General features: G+C 38.0%; 1 protein-coding gene across 1 annotated transcript in view; it reads right to left on the bottom strand.

The window, feature by feature from the left end:
* Positions 1 to 520: 520 nt before the first annotated feature.
* RAP2A (RAP2A, member of RAS oncogene family) overlaps positions 521 to 19,705 on the bottom strand; it is a 31,336-nt gene continuing 12,151 nt past the window's right edge. Inside the window, exon 2 of the mRNA XM_034074315.1 lies at positions 521 to 4,512. Coding sequence (XP_033930206.1) covers positions 4,275 to 4,512 — 238 coding nt within the window. The 3' untranslated portion in view covers positions 521 to 4,274. The remainder of the gene's footprint in view (positions 4,513 to 19,705) is intronic.

The raw sequence follows: 19,705 nt of genomic DNA, 5'->3' as shown, positions 1-19,705 counted from the left end.
TCATTTGTAAATCGCTGCAACCCTAATTGTATTTGAAGTTCTTTCTAACACTAACTCCTTTTGTATGGTGCTGAAAGCCAGCAAAACACTCATCAACTGAACAGCTGATAGAACAAGCAATCCTTTCTTAACCCTTTGCAAACTCAACCTTATAAAAGTAGTTCTGCATATTAACTATGCATATATTGACTAAATTTATACACCATTTTATTACACTTTACAATAAGCACTATTCTCTTGCCATATCTTATCCCTCTAAGAAAAGTAACTAACCAAAACTAACCCTTTGCTACGGTTCTTTACCAAACTTATACATTAAATCACAACCCATGAAAAATAAAGTGCTTGATCTTAACATATTGTCATTTCATTTGTACAAGAAGAGCATTTTTGGCAAAAAAATCATGGCTGAACTGCAAATAGCTGACAGTGCTGTTTGAATTCACTGGGTAGCCCTCATCAGCTTTGGATGAGCTTTTTGACCAAATCAAAATGGAAAATAAAAGAAAGATGCAAAGGAGATTTCATTAAATAAATTTATTTGTTAAAATAATTTAACTCCAAATACAACTGCTGAGTTTGCATTGAGTTCTATGTACAATTCTTGTTTTATCTGAAACATCAAGGTTTAAACAACTGACATTATTACAAAACAAACTGTCGCCCCATTTTAAGTTGCCAGTTGTATTAGAGCTCAACAATTAACTGTGAAATACATTAATTCACCCCTAGGAAACTCCAAATCAACAGCGTTAAGCCTGATTCCAGAACCCACTTCAGTCTTCCTTCAAACCCTGATCAAGAATTAACAGATGCACAACAATGCAGATAAAAGCCTCCTGCAGTTGTCAAACATTTGCTTTTGTTGCGGAGTTTCATAATTAAAGCCTAACCAGTGCTTTGACAGCACACTGGTAAAAAAAAAAAAAAAAAGAAAATAAAAACCAAACATGCACAAAACCCCCCAACCAAATGGCTGACATCTTTAGGCAACATTCTATACAGGAAAGCAAATACCAGTAGTTTTCCCACAGAAAAGTAATGGCAACTGTAGCACTGGGATTAGGGAGAGGCTAGAACCAGAAGAGAAAATGTCACCAAAAGTTTTCTTGATGCTCTGAAGGGGAGGTGGGGGGACGGACACAACAGGAAAAAAACAAAACAAAACAAAATCCAATGCAATTATGTTTTATAATCTTGATCTGATTCTGGTTTGTTCGCTTTGACTAGCTTTTGTCTGTTTTTAAGGGAAAGAGGAAACAGTTGCTCTATCATAGCTTAAAAGAATAAAAGTTGCAACTTTAAAAAAACCACAACCCAACAAAACTGCAGAAATGCTGTCTTTGTAGAAAAGTACAAGAACAGCCAAAGGAAAAATGGGTCTTTGGAACAAATCATAATATTTTTAAGGCATGTTATAAGAAACTTTCAAATACTAGAATTGGCAATCCTATCAGGGTACAAACACTATGACCCAAGACCAATGTCTCCTGCAGGGTGGCCACGCAGCGGCCGCATGGTTCCCTCACTTCCCTTCCTGCTACCCCTGTCATTTGAAAAATCTCTGTTGAGTGCAACTATCATTGATTCAAGCTCCACTATCTTCACATTAGTGGAAATACAAATAGTGCATAACTACTTCCTCAGAACTATACAGTGAAAAACAACACTTACGCTTCCCCCCCCGCCACGCTGTGTGGTAGCTTACATACAGCCGATGTTTTTGGAAATGGAAGAGCATAATGAGGGAACAAGACTGGGAGATATTTTCATTAATATTTTCTGTTAAAAATTCACTGTGCATTTTCCCCTACATTAAAAGCCCATCTGTTTTATATTATGAACTTCATGTTAGGCTGCTCATATTGTACTTCATGCCATTTTCTTGGTTGATGAACAATCTGTGAGGTAAGATTTAACATCTCTGTAAATAACATTGCATAACATGTACTTCCAACTCAGTTTTAAATTTAGGTTTGGTAGGGGTTTGTTTTGTTTTTTTTTGGGCTCCTATGCAGTGATCTCACACTGACAAGCTGTTTTACGGATAGGTTGTTCTGCTCAATAAACCCTTTCCCAATCTAGATACTATGAGAATTGAAATATCATTAATTTAACATCTCACATCTTGCTTAAACATGGTAGCTCACGCAATGGGTGGGCAGGGGGGTAAGAGAACATTCATACCATCTAGTTTAGGCATATAAGTTGTGTGAGTTGGAGGACCAAAGTTAAAAGCCTAAGTTTGCTATATTGTCAATGGAAAGAGGTAGGTGCCTCTAGCAGGGCAATTCAGAGCACCCAAAATGGGCATTTAGATGCCAGAAATAAACGGTGTGCCTATCTCCCGAAGAGAACAAAGTACAGTAACAAAAGCTCTGCAAGGTAGATGGGAAATGGGCTACATTTACGTTCTAGTAAGGCTTAATGTTTTGTGACATCTAATGCCCTTCAATACATTGGGTATGGAAAGGTCTTGAAAGATTAAGGGCAGAGATGGCCAGTTCTCTTCCATGAATATGATTTCCTTTAGTTAGCATCCACTGAACTATAATTCAAAATGTTTAGGATATTTATGTATGAAGAACTGCAAAGCGCTTTGTACTCAAGTTTCCTTTGTAGCAGATGAGAGCGTTTTAGGAAGTTCTGCAGATGGAGGCAAAACTCTCGAACCTAACTCCAATTACAGCATTTCTAAGGGCCATATACACACACACATACACACTCAACACACACACACACCCCAGCACCCCTGTTTTCACTCATTTAAACACAAGGAACTACACTGTTACTGCACAAGATTGAAAAACTAATAAACGCATGGTGTTATTTAGACTACAGGCTCAGTGACTCTGTATTTTTATGGCCAATTTTACCCATGAAAGAACCAGCTCAAGACAATCTCTCCAGCATTTAAAATCTAAACATTGTGATTGAAAACGTTTCTATACTTTGATTGTAAGACTTCGGAATAGGTATTTCTGTGCCATTAGTCATGCAAATGATAAATACTTCACTGCTATGAAACTAGCAAGTCAGAGCTCGAGCATCCTTTCAAAATAAAATATTTGCTCCCACCACTTAACACACCAATAATTGGGGCAACCTTTGAACAGTGTGTCAGGCAATTGAAGAGCCATTTCCACACTCACCTAAGGAATTACAACTGTAACTATTTCACCTCTGAACCAAACGATTTCACATGGTTATTCAATTTAAGTTTTCATCCTTAAAGCTATCAAATAACAAACTTGATTTTCAAAGCTTAGTTGGGGATCACACCAGAGAATGTAGCCCTTGAAGGCAAGAAAAACTGTTATCTTTAACAAACTTAAAAATGCAGGATGTTCATACTGTCCCACGAGGTTTCTGCAGAAGGGAACATATGGATGCAACATGGCTTAATTTTCCTTACAAGATGGTACTAGTTATTCTATTAAAGTGTTCCTTGTTAGTAAGGCTCAGCAATTTTTTTTCATCACAGTTGCTTCCTCCTGGTTCAGTAAAGTGATAAATAAAGATGCTTCCTGCTTTGTAAACAGAGGGTTTGTTTGGCTTTTTGCAGACCAAAACCTGAAGCGATCCTCCATTTTTGAGCAGCAAAATGAAAGATTTAAAACATTCCAATGCCAGACTGTTTCTTCACCCGTCATTCGTTTTCGGATCTTGCCTCTTTCACACACTGATTCAATGTTGTCTATTTCAAGATGTGGGATAAAGTGTAGAAATAATAGCATTGATTTTGAAAAAAATCCAAACTATATAGGTCTCTGGTAGCCTCTTAACACTGTCAGAAGTTCTGGTGAAATCAACGTATTTGACTGAACAAACTTGGCCACAAGTGACAGCGCACGTTCTGAAGCACGGTGACGAGACGCTGAAAGACTTGGCTCTCCTTCCACGCTTATACTAGTTGGGAATGGTCTTCAGAGATATCCTCTTCATTGCTTTTGTTCCAGAAGTTTTCCAGCTTCTTCAAAAATAGCTGCTGTCTGACATGGCAACACATGTACTTTTGACTGGAATGACCCTGTAGATCAACTGGCTGTGCCATAAAATTGCAGGTGCTCAAAGGGAAAAACGGGTGAGATGTGGTCATTTAACCCAATTATATTCAGAGTCAGTGATTGACTTCCAATGCTCAGCTCTGAGTTAATGTTGCTACTTCACTACAGATGTATTTCAAGTGACCCACAAACCAGGAAGTGAAGTAGACAGTTTTACCACCTTACAAAATTTCTGCAAATTAAGTCCAGGTTAGGTCATTTTTAATGCTATTGTATATTACATGCAGAACAGCATGGATCATCTTTGTCTGGCTGTGCTGCATAGTTCATTTGTCTAACAATTTCCGCAAAGAGCTCATCCACCATTGTTTTACTTTTAGCAGAGGTCTCCATAAAGGGGCAGCCCCATTCTTCGGCTAAGGCTCTGCCTTCACTCAATGATACTTCTCTCTCACTTTCCAGGTCCACTTTATTACCAACCAGAATTACTGGCACCTTCTCATACCTAGAGTTTAAAAACAAGAACACAAGAACAACAGCAATAATTATATTTTAAAAATGGCAATATTTTAAATGTAAACATCTATCTGCAAATACTACAGACCCAACAGGAAAGAAACATACGGATAATCTGAAAATTTTACGTTGAAAACAGACTTTGTATATGTAACATCCTAGCAATTTGTGCACATCAATTTCCCCCCGAGATTTCTTAAAGTTCCAGGCAATGCTCCTCCCCTGATTTTTTTTCCCCTAACAGAAGATCTACCAGGAATGCTTCCTCACTGCAAAATCCAAGGAATCTAGTAGTATTTTCTATGTTTGCAGTCTCAGGGTCTAAGAACAAGATGGATGTCCAGCTCTCCCTTTAACATTACATCCTTTTTCCTGAACAGGTATCATGCTGTATTTCCTGCTTGTGATACTATGGATGCACCACTCCCCCTTTCAAGGGTAATTCGCTTAATATATTCAGAACTCTCAGATTAGCAACAAAAGGGAAAAAAACAAAGGGCCAGTAAATTCATTTGAAATGTCAGGAAATGTAGCTCACTTCCAAGTACTGTATATACGACAGCATTGTTATATAAAAGTATGTATAAGCCAATAGAGAACACACAATTGACCCTAGCTGATACAGAATGCGCAACTGTCCACTGTAGCATTCACATCATTATGCCAGTTAAATAATCTGGAGGGAAAAAAAAAAGTTCCAGGCAATATTATCACAGTTCTTCATAATCAACTTGGCAGCACAGTAGATCACATAAGCTATGAGAGAATTTATTACTTTGCACCTCCTTGTGAGGGGATCCTTGCCAGTTCTTTTTTTTTAAGTTAAAATGCCTGCCTTTCTTTCCCCCCACCCCATCCTAACAAGCATAAACCCTTCTTCAGACACGGAACTAAGTAAGTGTTCAGTCAGGTTTTAAATTTATGTATTTGCCATAGCAAAGAAGAAAACACTGGGCCTATTTCCAAACCACTCTTACATGGGTTTTCTCATGAAAGCAACAAGGACTGACAAAAAACCTGATTATGGCTTTTAGCACTTAAACTAAACTAAGGTCTAAGAGAAACAAGATGGTTCACTTTCCATTTAAACCTGATTTTCTACTTCATATTAGCTTAGTAGTACTGCTTTGAGTCAAATCAGCTAAGATGAAGCTGTGGACAGACAACAGTCACTGCTGACAACTGCAGCAGTTGGAGATGTCACTGTCCTTAAGACTTCATTACTCCTTCACCCCTACCCCCACCCTCCCTGGCTTCCAGGCAGGGCAGCAGAGCAGAGCTGGTGCATGTGCCTCAGCTGGTTGAAGGAAACATCCAGCAGCTTGCCACAAAATACCAGCCACAATCAAACTCAGCTGTTGAGTTTCCCTGCACTGGAACAGAGAACCTGCATGTTCCTGTCTGCTCCTCTGCACAGAGAGTGGGCTCCCAGAATCAGAAAGGATAAAAGGGCAGTAACATCTCAAACTGCCTCAACAACTCTTATACAACCACCACAGCAGTACCAAAAGCTGGTCCAACCATGTCATAAGAGGCAGCTTAAATTTTAAACTTTGTTATGTCCCTTTGATAACTATGAGAATGTAATTTAATCCACAGTCCAGGGCTGTGGTCAATAATTGTAGAGATTTCCCCTCTCTCACTATTTATGCTATCCTTGTTTACAATCTGAAGAGACACAATACATTTCTTACTCTGTGGATACCCAGTATTTAGCACAATGATTCCTTTGGAACTCTTGCAAGAGCTAAGCTGCCATTAAGTACTAAAATACACACAAGCATCTTGAAGTCTGTCCTCCCGCGTTTCAACACACGATAGCATAGTTTTTAATTACATAAGATGGATGGCATTCAAGAGATAAGACAGTAATTCAATATTTCTTTTTATCTTTGCTGTTCAGATGCACATGTCCTATTATATTTGCTGTACAGCATCAAAAAATCTTCAATGAAAGTGCAGTCAGGTACACCTTCACTGCATCAGGTTAGGAAAGCTAGAGCCCTGGTAGAATTAAATCTGGACAAGGACATCAAGGGCAACAAGAAAAACTTCCACAGGTGCATCGGTGATAAAAGCAAGGTAAAGGGAAGCTGTGGGTCCTCTCCGGAGGGAAACAGGAGATCTGGTTAACTGGGATATAGAGATGGCTGAGGTACTCGGTGACTTTTTTGCCTTGGTCTTCACCAGCAATTAGTCCTCCAGTAATAATGCCTAAGCCACAGAAAGAAAGACAGGGATTGGAAGAATGAACTACCCACTGTACGATAAGATCAGGTTTGAGAACATCTAAGGAACCAGAAGTTCATGGGACCTGATGAGATGCATCTGCAGGTCCTGAGGGAACTGGTGGATGAAGTAGCTTAGCCACTCTCCATCCTATTTGAGAAGTGATGGCAGCCCAGTGAAGTTCCCACTGACTGGAAAAGGGGAAATATAAAGGTGCGAATTCACACTTGTTGTAGATTTACAGCTAGTTCCACTGAAATATTCAGGTTCTTAAAAAGGTTTATGAACCCTAGAAAAGCTGAGCAACTTAATGTCAGAAGATATTATGAGTACTCAGTAGCTGGGAAATTGAGCTGTTAAAATAGTGAAGTTTCATACAGCAGAAGAAAAAGAACCGATGAGAATAGATGTGAAAAATCTAATTGATTTGCACAGGACCACCTAGGATCTATTAGGTAGAGCAGATAGAAGCATTCTTCCATATTAAATTTTCTTGCTTTTGCCTCTTGCATTTACCTTATTCCCTACCTAACTTGATCACTTAAAATGAGATGAGAATCCTACAGTCAATAGTCCTATTTATCTTACAATACAGATTTGTCCAATAACCACTTCACAACATCAAATTTTGTAAGATGTTTCTGCAAAACTTTCATGTCATCTTACAAATATCTGATATTTTGATATTTTCCAGCCTATCAAGGTCCCACTGAATGGCAGTTGAGTAATCAACTTTACATAAAAAACACTTTTTATACGTGTATATTGTGTGTGACAAATATTTTAGATTTTAATATAAAAGTATATATACTTATGCTTGCATGATATGCATATAATATGCAAAGAAACTGTCTATAATATATGCACGCACATATATACAGTCATGCATTTTGTTTTTCTACATAGAAAAGTCAGTATCCATTATTCAGAATAATAGAGGTTGGAATATGGCAAACAATGGGAAAGCAGTCCATGGATATTGAGCAGAATACTGACTTCAGTACAGGCTTATGAGCTCCAGCTCAGCATCAGTCCTGACAGACCCAAGCAAGTAGGGGAGAGCCAGACCATGCATCTGTGTATTGTATTCTCCAAATACCAAGATGATGATGCATTGGCTGCATGTTGAACAGTGCCATACATCAACTAAGAAGTCTTTACACAAACTATATGTTTCCATGTAGTGGCTCCAGCCCCTGCTTGTCTTCTTCATTCAGAATCCTTAAGGGTCTCCACATTGTACTTCCTAGGTTTTGAGTTCTGGTAATACAGTGTGGAAAGCCTAGCTTTCAACTTAATCAAGCTCTACAAGTTCTGAAGTCCAAGCTATCTCTCTACTCTTCCCCTCCCAACACGGCCACAATCTCTTGCTTCAGTTGGTATCCTGGGCAAATTTATCTCTGATGAGTACAAGAGAGATCCCTGGTTCAACATGCTCCCTACCACACTTGCTGATCTTGCTGGAGGCAACTTTTGCCTGCTCCTGGAGGCTCCACTTGCTATTCGCAGAGCTTGGATTAGCCAGATGCTGGCACACCTACCACTGAGGTGGTGTGCGGCAGCACAGGCCCACAGAGGGAAAGGGTGATTTCTTGGATGTGGAATTAGAAGATTCTAATGAAATCTGAAGGGTAGAACATCTCTTCCTCACAGGCTTTTCACTCTGTTGAATTTCAGTGACCGACGAAGAAAATAACTTCTTTACAAAGCAAAAGAGCCATCTCGCAATGCCCAATCAGCAGTACAAAACCCTTCCACACAACGCAAGAAACTCAAATCCAGGAATTCACAAGTCCCTCCAAAAGCTTCAAGTAGGATCTAACCTGCACACAAATACTTTTAGCTGAGCAAGAGAGAATAAGACCATACCACCTATACTAAAGTCCTGAAAAGCCAGGTTGCTGCTGCTACCCCATAACATGTGAGAGGGCAGCTCAAAAATATGTGGGAGCTGGGCAGAGGTCTTGCCTTTGAGCGGAGCTCATCTTCCCCTGCCTCACTCACCACTTAGCATTGGAGAAGTGGCACAGCTCTGCTCCTTGTTCCTGGAGCATGAAAAGCCAATTTGCTTAGTACTGCTGAAGAGCTTTGAGCAGCACTGATCATTCCTAATGAAAAGCATGAGGGCCACCTGAAAATGGGAACTGCTGCCTGTTTCATATGTATCATTGCAGCACAGGATGTATTACAGGGCAAACATCATAGCAGAGCCTGTAAGAAATATACTCGACGCAGGACAGGAAGGCTTGACATTTCAAGACTCTTCAGGAACAAATTTTTGTTAGACTAATTACACATGTTTGCAGAATGCATTTAAAGAACAAGGACTTCACCCTGTTTCAACAATCTCACTATCTTAAGCTCCAATATGACAGAGAGCAGCAGCAATTCCTGAAGAGATAACACAACTGCAGTCACTTATAGCCCCATGAAAGACACTGGTGCAGAGTCAAATACCATTATACCTAGGATATCACTGCTGGCAAGATACACTTATTTCTCTATAAAAGATAACCAGCATGTGTTTTGCAGTCCCAGATAACTATTCAGTGCTAAGAACCACCCTGTTATCCACCTTTAATGAGCTTCTGGGACCACAGCAAAACCCTCTGTTTTCCCGAGGATGGACATCATAGCCACATGAAATCAATAAATACACACACTTTAAATGTTTTATGTGGCCCAGCTGTGCACCACTGACCACACAGCGACAGCTTCTATATTTTACCTTACATCACACAGCACATACATCATCCACATTTCGGTTTAGATTAATATGTATACTTCGAATAACAGCTTAAAACATTTAGAAAGCCTCAAGATGTATGGTATGTAAATGACTTTCAGGGATTTTTTTTTTTTACCTCCCTTTTTTTTCCTACCTCCAATCTTATTCAGAGAAAGAAAAACATGGGCAGTACCTGACATCACATTGAATCTCCCTTACATGATACTTTTCAGATTTCTGGTTGGAGCTGTCATTGGATAAAGATAAAACCAAAGATGATGTGCAGTGAAAATATAATAAAAATGAAGAATAAGAGTAAGAATTAAAAGCATTATGTACACCAAATGCAAATGTATCTACCCATGATAACTATTGCTAATCATCGAAAAGGATCTCCAGTACTAAGGCACCTTTATCACCTTCTAATTCTTTTAAGTGTATTTCTGGCAATTTCATAGTATTTCAAAATGGAAAATTATTTATGGGATGAAGATACTAGGGACAATGATGGTGTAAATAATATCAGAGAGCCAGTAAAAATAATTATGCTTCATTTTAGACTTACAAAAAAAATTGGAGTAAGAATCCTGCCAAAACACACAGTAAAAGAATTCTGGGCAATATGAAATAAAGTATCAGAAATGGCAGTTAAATTAATTAGATTGTTTACAAATTCATACATAAGTACTACTAAACATTTTGTAACGTGACTGCAAACTTTGATTGTCTACAGTAAAATCTGTTATAATTTGATCTAGAAGTTTTCTCATCTAGAGAAAGAACATCTTCCAAGTTGTTCCATCAAGACTTCTTCTTATCCTTTTCACACAATTCTTTGGACATTTACTACAGAATCCTCAATAGTTAAAAACTCACATTGTCTCCAGAGGTTCCCTAGACACTTTGTGTTCACTAGCCTGATTCTGAGCCTCTCAAACACCAGGATGAGAGGAAGCAAGACCACAGAACTATCAAGGGGACAGTTGTTGAAAGCTTCAAATTCTTGAACCAAAACAGTAAGAAACACATAAACATACTTCTAAAGCAATTTCTACTGCAAGAAATTCAGCCACAGAAGACCTTTCACTTTTTCCAAACTCAGCTACTTTGTATTTTAGTTGCTTTAAAAATTTTAACATTGAGTTAAATCAACAGCAGGGGCTCAGTCCTCAGAGATGTATCTTTTTCCATGGCGTCCTGCAATGAAGATGCACCTATATCTCTATAAATACATGGAATATGTCAGGAGATAGATATGCAAACCTAAATATAAGGACGTTTCTGCAAAGTTTGTGCGCTTTGCTCTCTAATGAAAATTATTACAGCTTCTCAGGCAAATCCATAGAGAACAGCTGTAAACCCCCATCATTCTGATGCAAACAAGTCATTCTAGTTTATCAATTAATTGCATTTAATATTCAGTTTCGTAAGCTATACTGTGTAAGGATTTCATTATTTTAGCAAAAACTCCCAAGTAAAAAAAAAAAAAGTCTTAAAATAATTTTTATAAATGAGAGGTTGTTAAAGAGCTTATTGGAAGTCCCACGGCAATTAGATGGCTGAGTCATGAATTAGTTTGCTATGAAGAACAGCGCCTCGCCTAATTGCATGACTAGGGATCTAACATTTTATTCTAGGCTTTGACATGAACTATAGCCTTTGGGAAACAAACTCTTCAGATGGATAGGCTGAAGTATATAAAGTCAGGATAAACGTACTTACTCATACGACAGCAAATTAAATAATAATCGTAAAACAACTTGAAGAAGAATATTAGAGTAATAAATAACCACCACACCATATTGCTTTTCAGGAGGCTTCAGAAATTACCTCTGTTCTTGGACATGAAACTTTCTGGAAATAATCACCTCAACTTAAATAAAATACTTTAAAATCTTGTGGTTGTTACAGTCAGATTACACTTTCCAATTTGGTTTCAAGGTCTAGGAAAAGCCTCAGCCAATGTCAGTTCTGCTCAAATTGTTTTGCAGGCTCACCCTTGGTGCTGTGCTTGTAAGAGATTAGAAGAAATAGTTCCCTTCCAAACAAAAGCCCAAGAAACAAGAACAACAAAACCCAAGGTAACAACACACTATATATGTTTATTTCCCAACTACTACAAGTACTTTCAATCAAAGCACTTGAACACATTACTTCCAGGCAGCTTACAGCCAAGACCTTCCAATGGACAAGAATGGTGGATAGTACTCCCCAATACACATACTGAAAGGGCATCTACTAAACCTACACTCCTTTGCTGCAACAGAGGCAACAGAAAGATGCATTTCATTTCTGTATGAAGGACACTAAAGAACTTTCTAAGCAATTTCCAGTCACTTCAGAGAGAAACCCTTATCTGTAGAGGAACTCTCCATCTAAGACCTCCAGGGAATTCAAATAACTTTAAACTCCTTCCATGTGTTCAGACTGCTTCTGCAAGTTGATATAGCCTACCTTCAAGCTTTGTCACCATCTTGCATGATAAAACAGCAGAAACACCCACAAATCCATCTCCTGCCAACATGCTCTATGGGAGAAGAGTTCAGTATTCACTAAAGAGAACTCCTAAAGAAAAACTGATCATTAAGGGAGACCTTTTCTCATCAAGTTTGCAGAACTCCATGAATGTTTAATTTCATGGGACATGGTTTATCATTTTCCTTCTAAGTAAAGCTTTGGCACAGGAAGTGCCAGGCAAACGGGACTTTGAGTGCTGGGGCTGACAACAAGGAGCCTACAATAGGAGTAACAACAGTTCTCATCTACTGGCATTTCGGATGCTTAAAAGCCTTCAGAAACAAGAGGTTAGCTTTCATCTTAAAAAGGACACCTCTCCCTAGTATCTATCTAAAATTAAAATTAATATTCAACACAGAAGTTTATTATCAAGTTGAAGTTTAGTATCTAAGTACCTACTTAATATCTACCTCTTCGCAGCAGACTTGCTCTGAGCACATCCAAACAATATTTTCAATATTTTAATCCTTGAATTCCCTCTCTATGCCAATCAAAATTCTTGTTTTATACAATCAAGCATTAACATCATCTTGCTACAACCCCAAAGTGCTTATCTCATTTAGCAACTTACAAGACACTGGGATTTTCAAATAAACTATACCAAGGAACAGAAGATTCTTAAGAAGCAATGACCACACATTTCAATTTTATATAAAATGCAAGTGTTTTACCTGATGCTTTCCACCATGACTCTGTTTCTAAAAGCAATATATACTCATAGCTATATGCAGTTCACATTGAAAGAAGTCTTGCTGTCAAGAAAACTTGACAGATGTCAAGAAAACCATCACCATTTTATGAGGTACAGTATGGGTGCTTAAATTCAAAGTTCTTGCTCAAAATTTCCAGATGCTAAAGCCGAGCATCTAATTTTTAGAAAATTGCTGCTACTAACTGTAGGAATAGATCAACATCTTAAAAACAGGCCTTATATTTAATTGAAAAAATTATTCTTAATGACCGTATTAGTTTTCTGACCTTAAATATTTTAACCCATATGCCATGCTAATATATTCACTTTTTTTCCAATATAATGAGCACGACTGTATATATTAAAGTATTCAGTACCTACCAAATGTACAACACATGGAAGAAACTAAAATTAGAGACTACCATTTATCTCCTATTCATAATTTAAAGTCTTAAAAACAGATAATTCTTTAAAATGACCATTTTTTCAGACACAACCATTTATATTTAAACTTCATCTTCTGACACCTTGCAGAAAACACATTAAATATCAGAGAGGAGTGCTGACACGCAATTTAAGAGATGTAGATTCAGTTCCATACCCTGTTACAGACTACCTGTGCAATTTCTAGCAAGTCCCTTGAACTCTGTACCTCTGTTCTCCATCTGAAGAAAACATGTTGTCAGCTTTAGCTTCTGAACGTCTATGGCATGTAAACACATCAGCAATAGAGGCAACCTGAACATCAAAAGATGCATTAGCAGCTTTGCTTGTTCTTCAAGAGCAAAAAAACCTGCATTCTACTCCTATTTTTAGCAGTAGGCTATGTAGCACCACAAAAGTTCAGGTTTTCTTTACTAGTCTTGAGAACAGACACATCAGGGTAGATTTTGCACCAACATCAAGCTTTCTAGCGGAAAGGATAAAGTTATTGGATCAGGTGGGCCTTGGACCAGCAGCAAGAATACCAGCTTAGTGGACAAAGCCAACGTTGATTCCTCATTTCAACACCACTGGCTTGAGCAGAAACTGCAAGGGTTCACAATATCTTAAACATATGCTGACATGGAAGGATTTCTCCTTGTTCTTGCTTCTCTGTCAGAACCTGTAAAAGGTCAAAAAGCCTACCTATTCTGATGATGTGTGCAAAGGCAATGAAAAATGCAGATACCTATTAAAAGCAATATAAGCCTCCTGTACATCATACAACAAATCTATATGCAAACCTTTAGATGAGTTACTATAATACTTTAAAATATACTGTAAACTTACTGCACAAGGAAGCACTGACAAAGATGGGGGAGGAGAAGGAAGGAGACCAAAGAGATTTGTATCAATTCAGATATATCAGAGTTTATGCTTTGTAGCTGGGTTAAAGATAAATCTTCAAGACAAAGATAAAATATAATATATGAAGCAGCATCCAGCCCTTCTATAAAGCACAGACTCTGGGAAGCAATTTATCAGGATAGTGGCAGGTCTAGTTTCTTACAGATTTGGTCAATGCTGATATCAAGAGCTCTAGTTTATCCTTCTGCCTACAACTCTTCCCCTCACCATTCTCCAGTCTATAATTAGGGCTGAGCACATACTGCAGTTTCCTCCACAACTACAGCACTGACAGGGTGTCTTTCCCACAACAATTCACATACAATTTACTCATTCAGATTTCTAATTTGTTCCAGACATTGAACCACAGAGCAATTGGGGCAGGAAAGGACCTTGGGAAGTCTTTAGTTCAATATGCTGCTCAGAGCAGGGTCAGCCAGGAGATCTCGGGCAGCTTGCTCAGGGCCATGTACAGTTTTGGAAACCTCCAAAGACAGACCTACAACCTCTTTGGAAACTTGCTCTAGTGTGTAGTTTAGCTTTGCTACAGAATTCAAAGCTTACTGGAGGGTGATGGAGGAAGATGAGACAAGCAGATGACTGAGTTGCATAAGGCTTGTTTCCATAGAAAATGGGCTGGGAAACAAATGCCAAAGCTATACAAATATTTATAGTCATTTATATAGAGGAACTGACAGTCATACTTACAGGACTCAAGATAGGCATATATGCTAGAATTCTGAAAGCAAAGTGAATTAACCAGATTTTACAGAATTAACTAAAGCTCAAGCAGAAGTTAGTGACAACTTCAATCTCTTTTTCTTGTATCTTTGAACTGTAGAAATTTTTTAGTGGATACACAAAGTAAAAACTTCGGCTAGCAAAAATACTCAAATGCATATGCATTTTAAAAGGGCCAGAAGACTATAGTCCTGTGAGGTACTATTTTACTCTTCAAAGTGAACATACTCTTATATTCCTTTACAATTTATAATCACTGATAAAAATCTCACTGCAAAAGTTAAACAATTCTAATAGGATTTTCTCTAGCTCATTAAAATTACACTTTTACAGTCTTCAAGAATAGGCCTTAGAATTAACTCAAAACCTTCTTAGTAGCATCACCTGTTTCCAGAGGATTAGAGTTCAGTAAGGATCTTGTCATGCTGTCCAGTCAGAACCATGCAGAAAGCAGCAGTTTCTCCTCCACATTAAGGTAAGAACCTTCTTACTCCATGAAGTCAAAGCTTCTGACTTTCAGCACTACCCAGATCCAGCCTCTGAAAACATGGGTAAGCCTTTGAAAACGTAGGCAAGCCTGGATCACAAAATTCACCTCTGATAATTTGATTGCCACCATCTGGTCTGCATAATCAAGCATTATGTATGCAAATAATCTACATTTCCATAGTGGTTTTTATTTAGTTACTTTTTAAAGAATTTGACCTTTTGCAATGAATCTAGCTTCACGTCACTAACATTCCAGGAAAAGTAAAATAAAAATAATGGCATTAAGAGATGAACAACCTGGCATAAATTTCTGCTCTCTCATCAGTCCCCAAGTAGAAGCTAAGTGAGGTAGATACCATAGTTTATATGATATTGCATAGCCTGAAGAGAATTTGTGTGTCTAGTAGAAAGCAGATACTTCATTGTTGCCCTAGTAACCAAAGAATACAGCTTAATGTCCTTCAAGCTAATAAAAATATCCTACAATGCATATAAGAAAACTGCAAAAAACACTCTGTTGAGACAGATTTTCCTTGTAACAGTATGATTAGGTTATTACTCTGGCTATTTTTCAGAAGATAGAAGATTTTACAGAAATTCTAAGCAAGCAGCCACACTGCTACAGTAAATCAAATTAGGAGAAAATAGTACAAATTTTATAATTTTCTTTTACTTCAGAAGTAGCATTATGACTTCATATCCTTTGACTGTAGTCAAGGCCTCTTACCAATACAAAATTTGTCACAAAGCAAGAAAAAAACCAGACATGAATCTGAAGGCATTGACTACTTTCATTAGCAGATGCTCTAAAAGCCTCTTCACTCCTGCTGAGTTTCTACCAGAACATTTGACTTTCAACTTTGGAAAGATAAACATTCTGCCATGACTTCAGAAAGATGGTGGCCCTTATCTTGGAGAATAATTTATCTAATTACCGTAAGTCTGGTTTAAATAATTGGAATGCCTGAATAAACAGAGCACCAAGAAGGTTTTGTTATCCACAGTTTTCAGAAGTGACCACTATCTTTGACAATGCAACTTCGTAACTCTAGCACTTTGATTCAAAAAGAGCACATTGACTAGGTTAAGTGAAACTTTTTGTATCTGAAGATGTATATACAAAAATAAGAGCTTCCAAAATCATGTGCAGGTTTTGTTATTTGTTTTTTTTTTTTTTTTTTTTTTAAGTTTTGGTTCTACTTCAAACATAAAATACTACCTCTCAGCATACTACCTCTATGTGCTGGATATAAAGTATGACTTAGATAAACTCCTCTATGATGAGCATAAACTTCAAAAATAGTTTTCTTAGGAGCTTTTTTTCCCATTCTTCCTGTAATAAGACATTCGCCAATTACAGCAAACCAGCAGCACACTACTTCATTCTAAATCAGCATCCAGAATATATTCCAAGACTTGAAACTGATGTTTATCCATACTTGTATCCAGAGCTTTCCTAGTAAAAATCTGTTTATAAAATGACATCAAATATAGAGTATCTAGCTCATAAAACCGTAAAATCTACACATTTTATTCTTCCTTACATGTCTGTATATGTCTCAAATCTAACATTTGAGTAACTCTTGAAATGAAGCCTGCCAGAATGAGGAAATCTGATATACTCATCATCTCAGATGTTGAGCTATTTATGTCAACTATTGTACAAATGTTAATTTCTTTGGGTCTAGTCTAGTATAAGAAAGCTCCCTTTTCCCAGAAGAGTTTTACTAACCTGTCTGACAGCTATTTTATTGTCTACAAAAGTATTTTGTAGCATTCAGTCATCCTGAAGACCATTTTATCTTGCTCACCTTAACCCTATCAGCTATTAGGCCATGCCTGCACCAGCAAGGCTACCCTCTGGGACTCCATCACCACGCAGCTACCTACACCACTACATCTCTGGGATTTTAAGTCACCTGGCTGCTTTGGCCAGTGTCAAAGCTGTGTCAGCAGCAGAGGGGGTGCACCAGGTCAGAGCTCAAGGCTCCTGGCTGTCAGTTTCCCTAGAGCACTGAAGCACCTCTGTGGTGGCTGTATGCTGGCTGATGACCTGTCATCCAAAGCGATGGCTACTTAGCTGAACTGATGGAAAGGATGGGCTTTGCTAGCAGATCAAAAAAGCAATGAGTGCATGCATGTGAGAGAGGGAAGCAGAGAGAAAAAGAATTAAAACCTTCACAAGAGGCTATTTTACTTACTGGCATTTCTCAGAAGCGGATAAAACAAATAAGCCAGGCCAACCTAAATAATTTCTTCAAGATGTTGCAAATTCCCACATGGGCACCAATTTTAATATTGCTTAAATTAGGCAGGAAACAAATGATGTGGCTTCATATTGGTTTAACCAGACTTGTTCAGAAAGTAGCTTCGTGACAAAATTTTCATATGTGGACAAAGCCTATATTAAATAGAAGATGACTGCAGAAAATTGTGAAATCCACATTTTGTTTTTTGTCCTGACCCCACAGGCTGGAAGACTGAAAAACTCTGCACATATATGCATATATGTACATTTTAACTGTCAGTAAATTTATTCTTAAAGTGGCAGCATTTATGTAAGTAACAGTTTGATAGCTTAGATGCTAAACTATTAAGTACTTTATTCTGAGAAACAAACTACTACCACAATATTTAAATGTCTGTTTGACACGTTCCAGGTACAGAAAGAATGACAATTTGTATATTTAACCCTCAAAAGTGACAGTAATAATGGTAAGAAAATATTTGAGAAAGTTGGATTTCTTTTAAGAAAGAGCCTGTGTTTAAAGGTACCACATACCTTAGTGTCCATTTTACCTTCTTCACTGAATCACTAATTGGCAACTAGAATTTCCTGAAATTGTCCACTAATTATTTTTTCCACATTAAGTTGTCCTATGCAGAAAGGCCATTTCAATTAATATGAAGGTGTGTGTGTGGGTGTGAAGTCCAGACTGTTCCCAGTCCTTTTAATCTAACCACATTTCTTACTGACAGACAGAAAGTCTTTCAAAAGGAAGGCGTTTTGATCATCTCTGGGAGAAGAATGTAGACTTCAATTACCAGTCCAATTATCCCAGCTAGGAAGGCAATACAATTGCTTAATTTTAGAGTAATAAGGGACTTTGAAGGTGTGCCTTCTCAGTTTTCTTCCAAGTTCAAGCTTTCCATTGTCCCTCTCTGGCAGAGGAAGCCACCATGACGGCAGTCACCGTTTCTGAATAAAACCTTCTGGGGGAGAATTAAATACACTGAATTCAGTGATTTCAGACCTTCAGGTTATTTTTTTTCTGTCTTCAATATGCTCATCTCAGTTAAAAAAGGATTTGGTTTGGGACATTTTAGCCAAATACAGTTTATGAGGGTTAGAACAAGACAAACAATATCCTGCAATAAACAGCAAATGATACGGAATGACCCAAGTTCTTGAGAATTCATGGAAAGAATACAGAGTAAACTTTGTTTTCCAAATCCAATTTTCTTTCCTATGTTGAGTCTACAAGGTAGCAGCTCTTCCCAGATGTGAAAACTTCATAACTAGAGGTTTGGTTTTCTTTTTCCTCAATGTGTCCCTATCAAACCTAGGGATACACCAGTAAATCTGGCAACACATAGTATAGAGGCCACCCTTCTTCCCTCTTTCGTATGTTCCAGAGCAGTCTGGACTTTTTAAGTTCAAGTATCCTGACCCTAGCTTTCATCAAACGTTGGTAGTTAGAAATGGAATTATTATTATTGATTTGTTACAAAAGGAGTAAGGGGAAGCAGTCAGGAGAAACCACTTTTCCATCATCAGATCAGACTACCATGATGCTTATCTTGAGCTTCTCGTGATAAAGTTTTCAGATAGATAATGGTTATTTTGAACATATCTGTTATAGTTCAGTAGCATGACTGAGGGTTCATATTGTCTGCAACTATCTTCCCCTGAGAAAGGACCCTGATTCTAGTTAAACATTCCTATTGTGTCCTGTCTGTACACCCTTAGAGCTGCCCAGTAGATGCAATCTTGGTAATTACTAACGTAGCTGACAGTGTAAATCAAAGAGATGGGAAGAACAGGAGCTTTGGTCTATCAGGAGGCTGTTCAAGGACTGCATTTGCTCACTATGGTTCCTAAAACCCACACTTGCACAGATGCAAAGCAATTCCAGCAATCCTCCAATTATATGGACAGTTAAGAATCTGAGGCACCGGGCCTGGTGGCAGCAGGACTACTTCCACAATAATGACAGACCTTTAAGTAAAAAACCGGTACTCCTAGTACTAATAGGAACAGTATTCCTTGCCAGCAGTTGCTAACAGACTCATCTGATGGGTAGCAAGCATCTGACTTTGGATGATATGAAGTCTGGGTACAGAAAGCACTAGAAATAAACAGGTTACAAGGTTTGGCTGAAAACTGTTAGATGGTAAACAGACTCACCAGAAATTTGCAGCGGCTACATCTTTTATGATAGTGACACTTCAGTAAGT

The sequence above is a fragment of the Melopsittacus undulatus genome, chromosome 2, assembly GCF_012275295.1.
Source record: "Melopsittacus undulatus isolate bMelUnd1 chromosome 2, bMelUnd1.mat.Z, whole genome shotgun sequence".
Taxonomy (NCBI): Eukaryota; Metazoa; Chordata; class Aves; order Psittaciformes; family Psittaculidae; genus Melopsittacus; species Melopsittacus undulatus.
The sequence above is the reverse complement of the archived record's forward strand: the minus strand, read 5'-3'. Positions and strand labels throughout refer to the sequence as shown.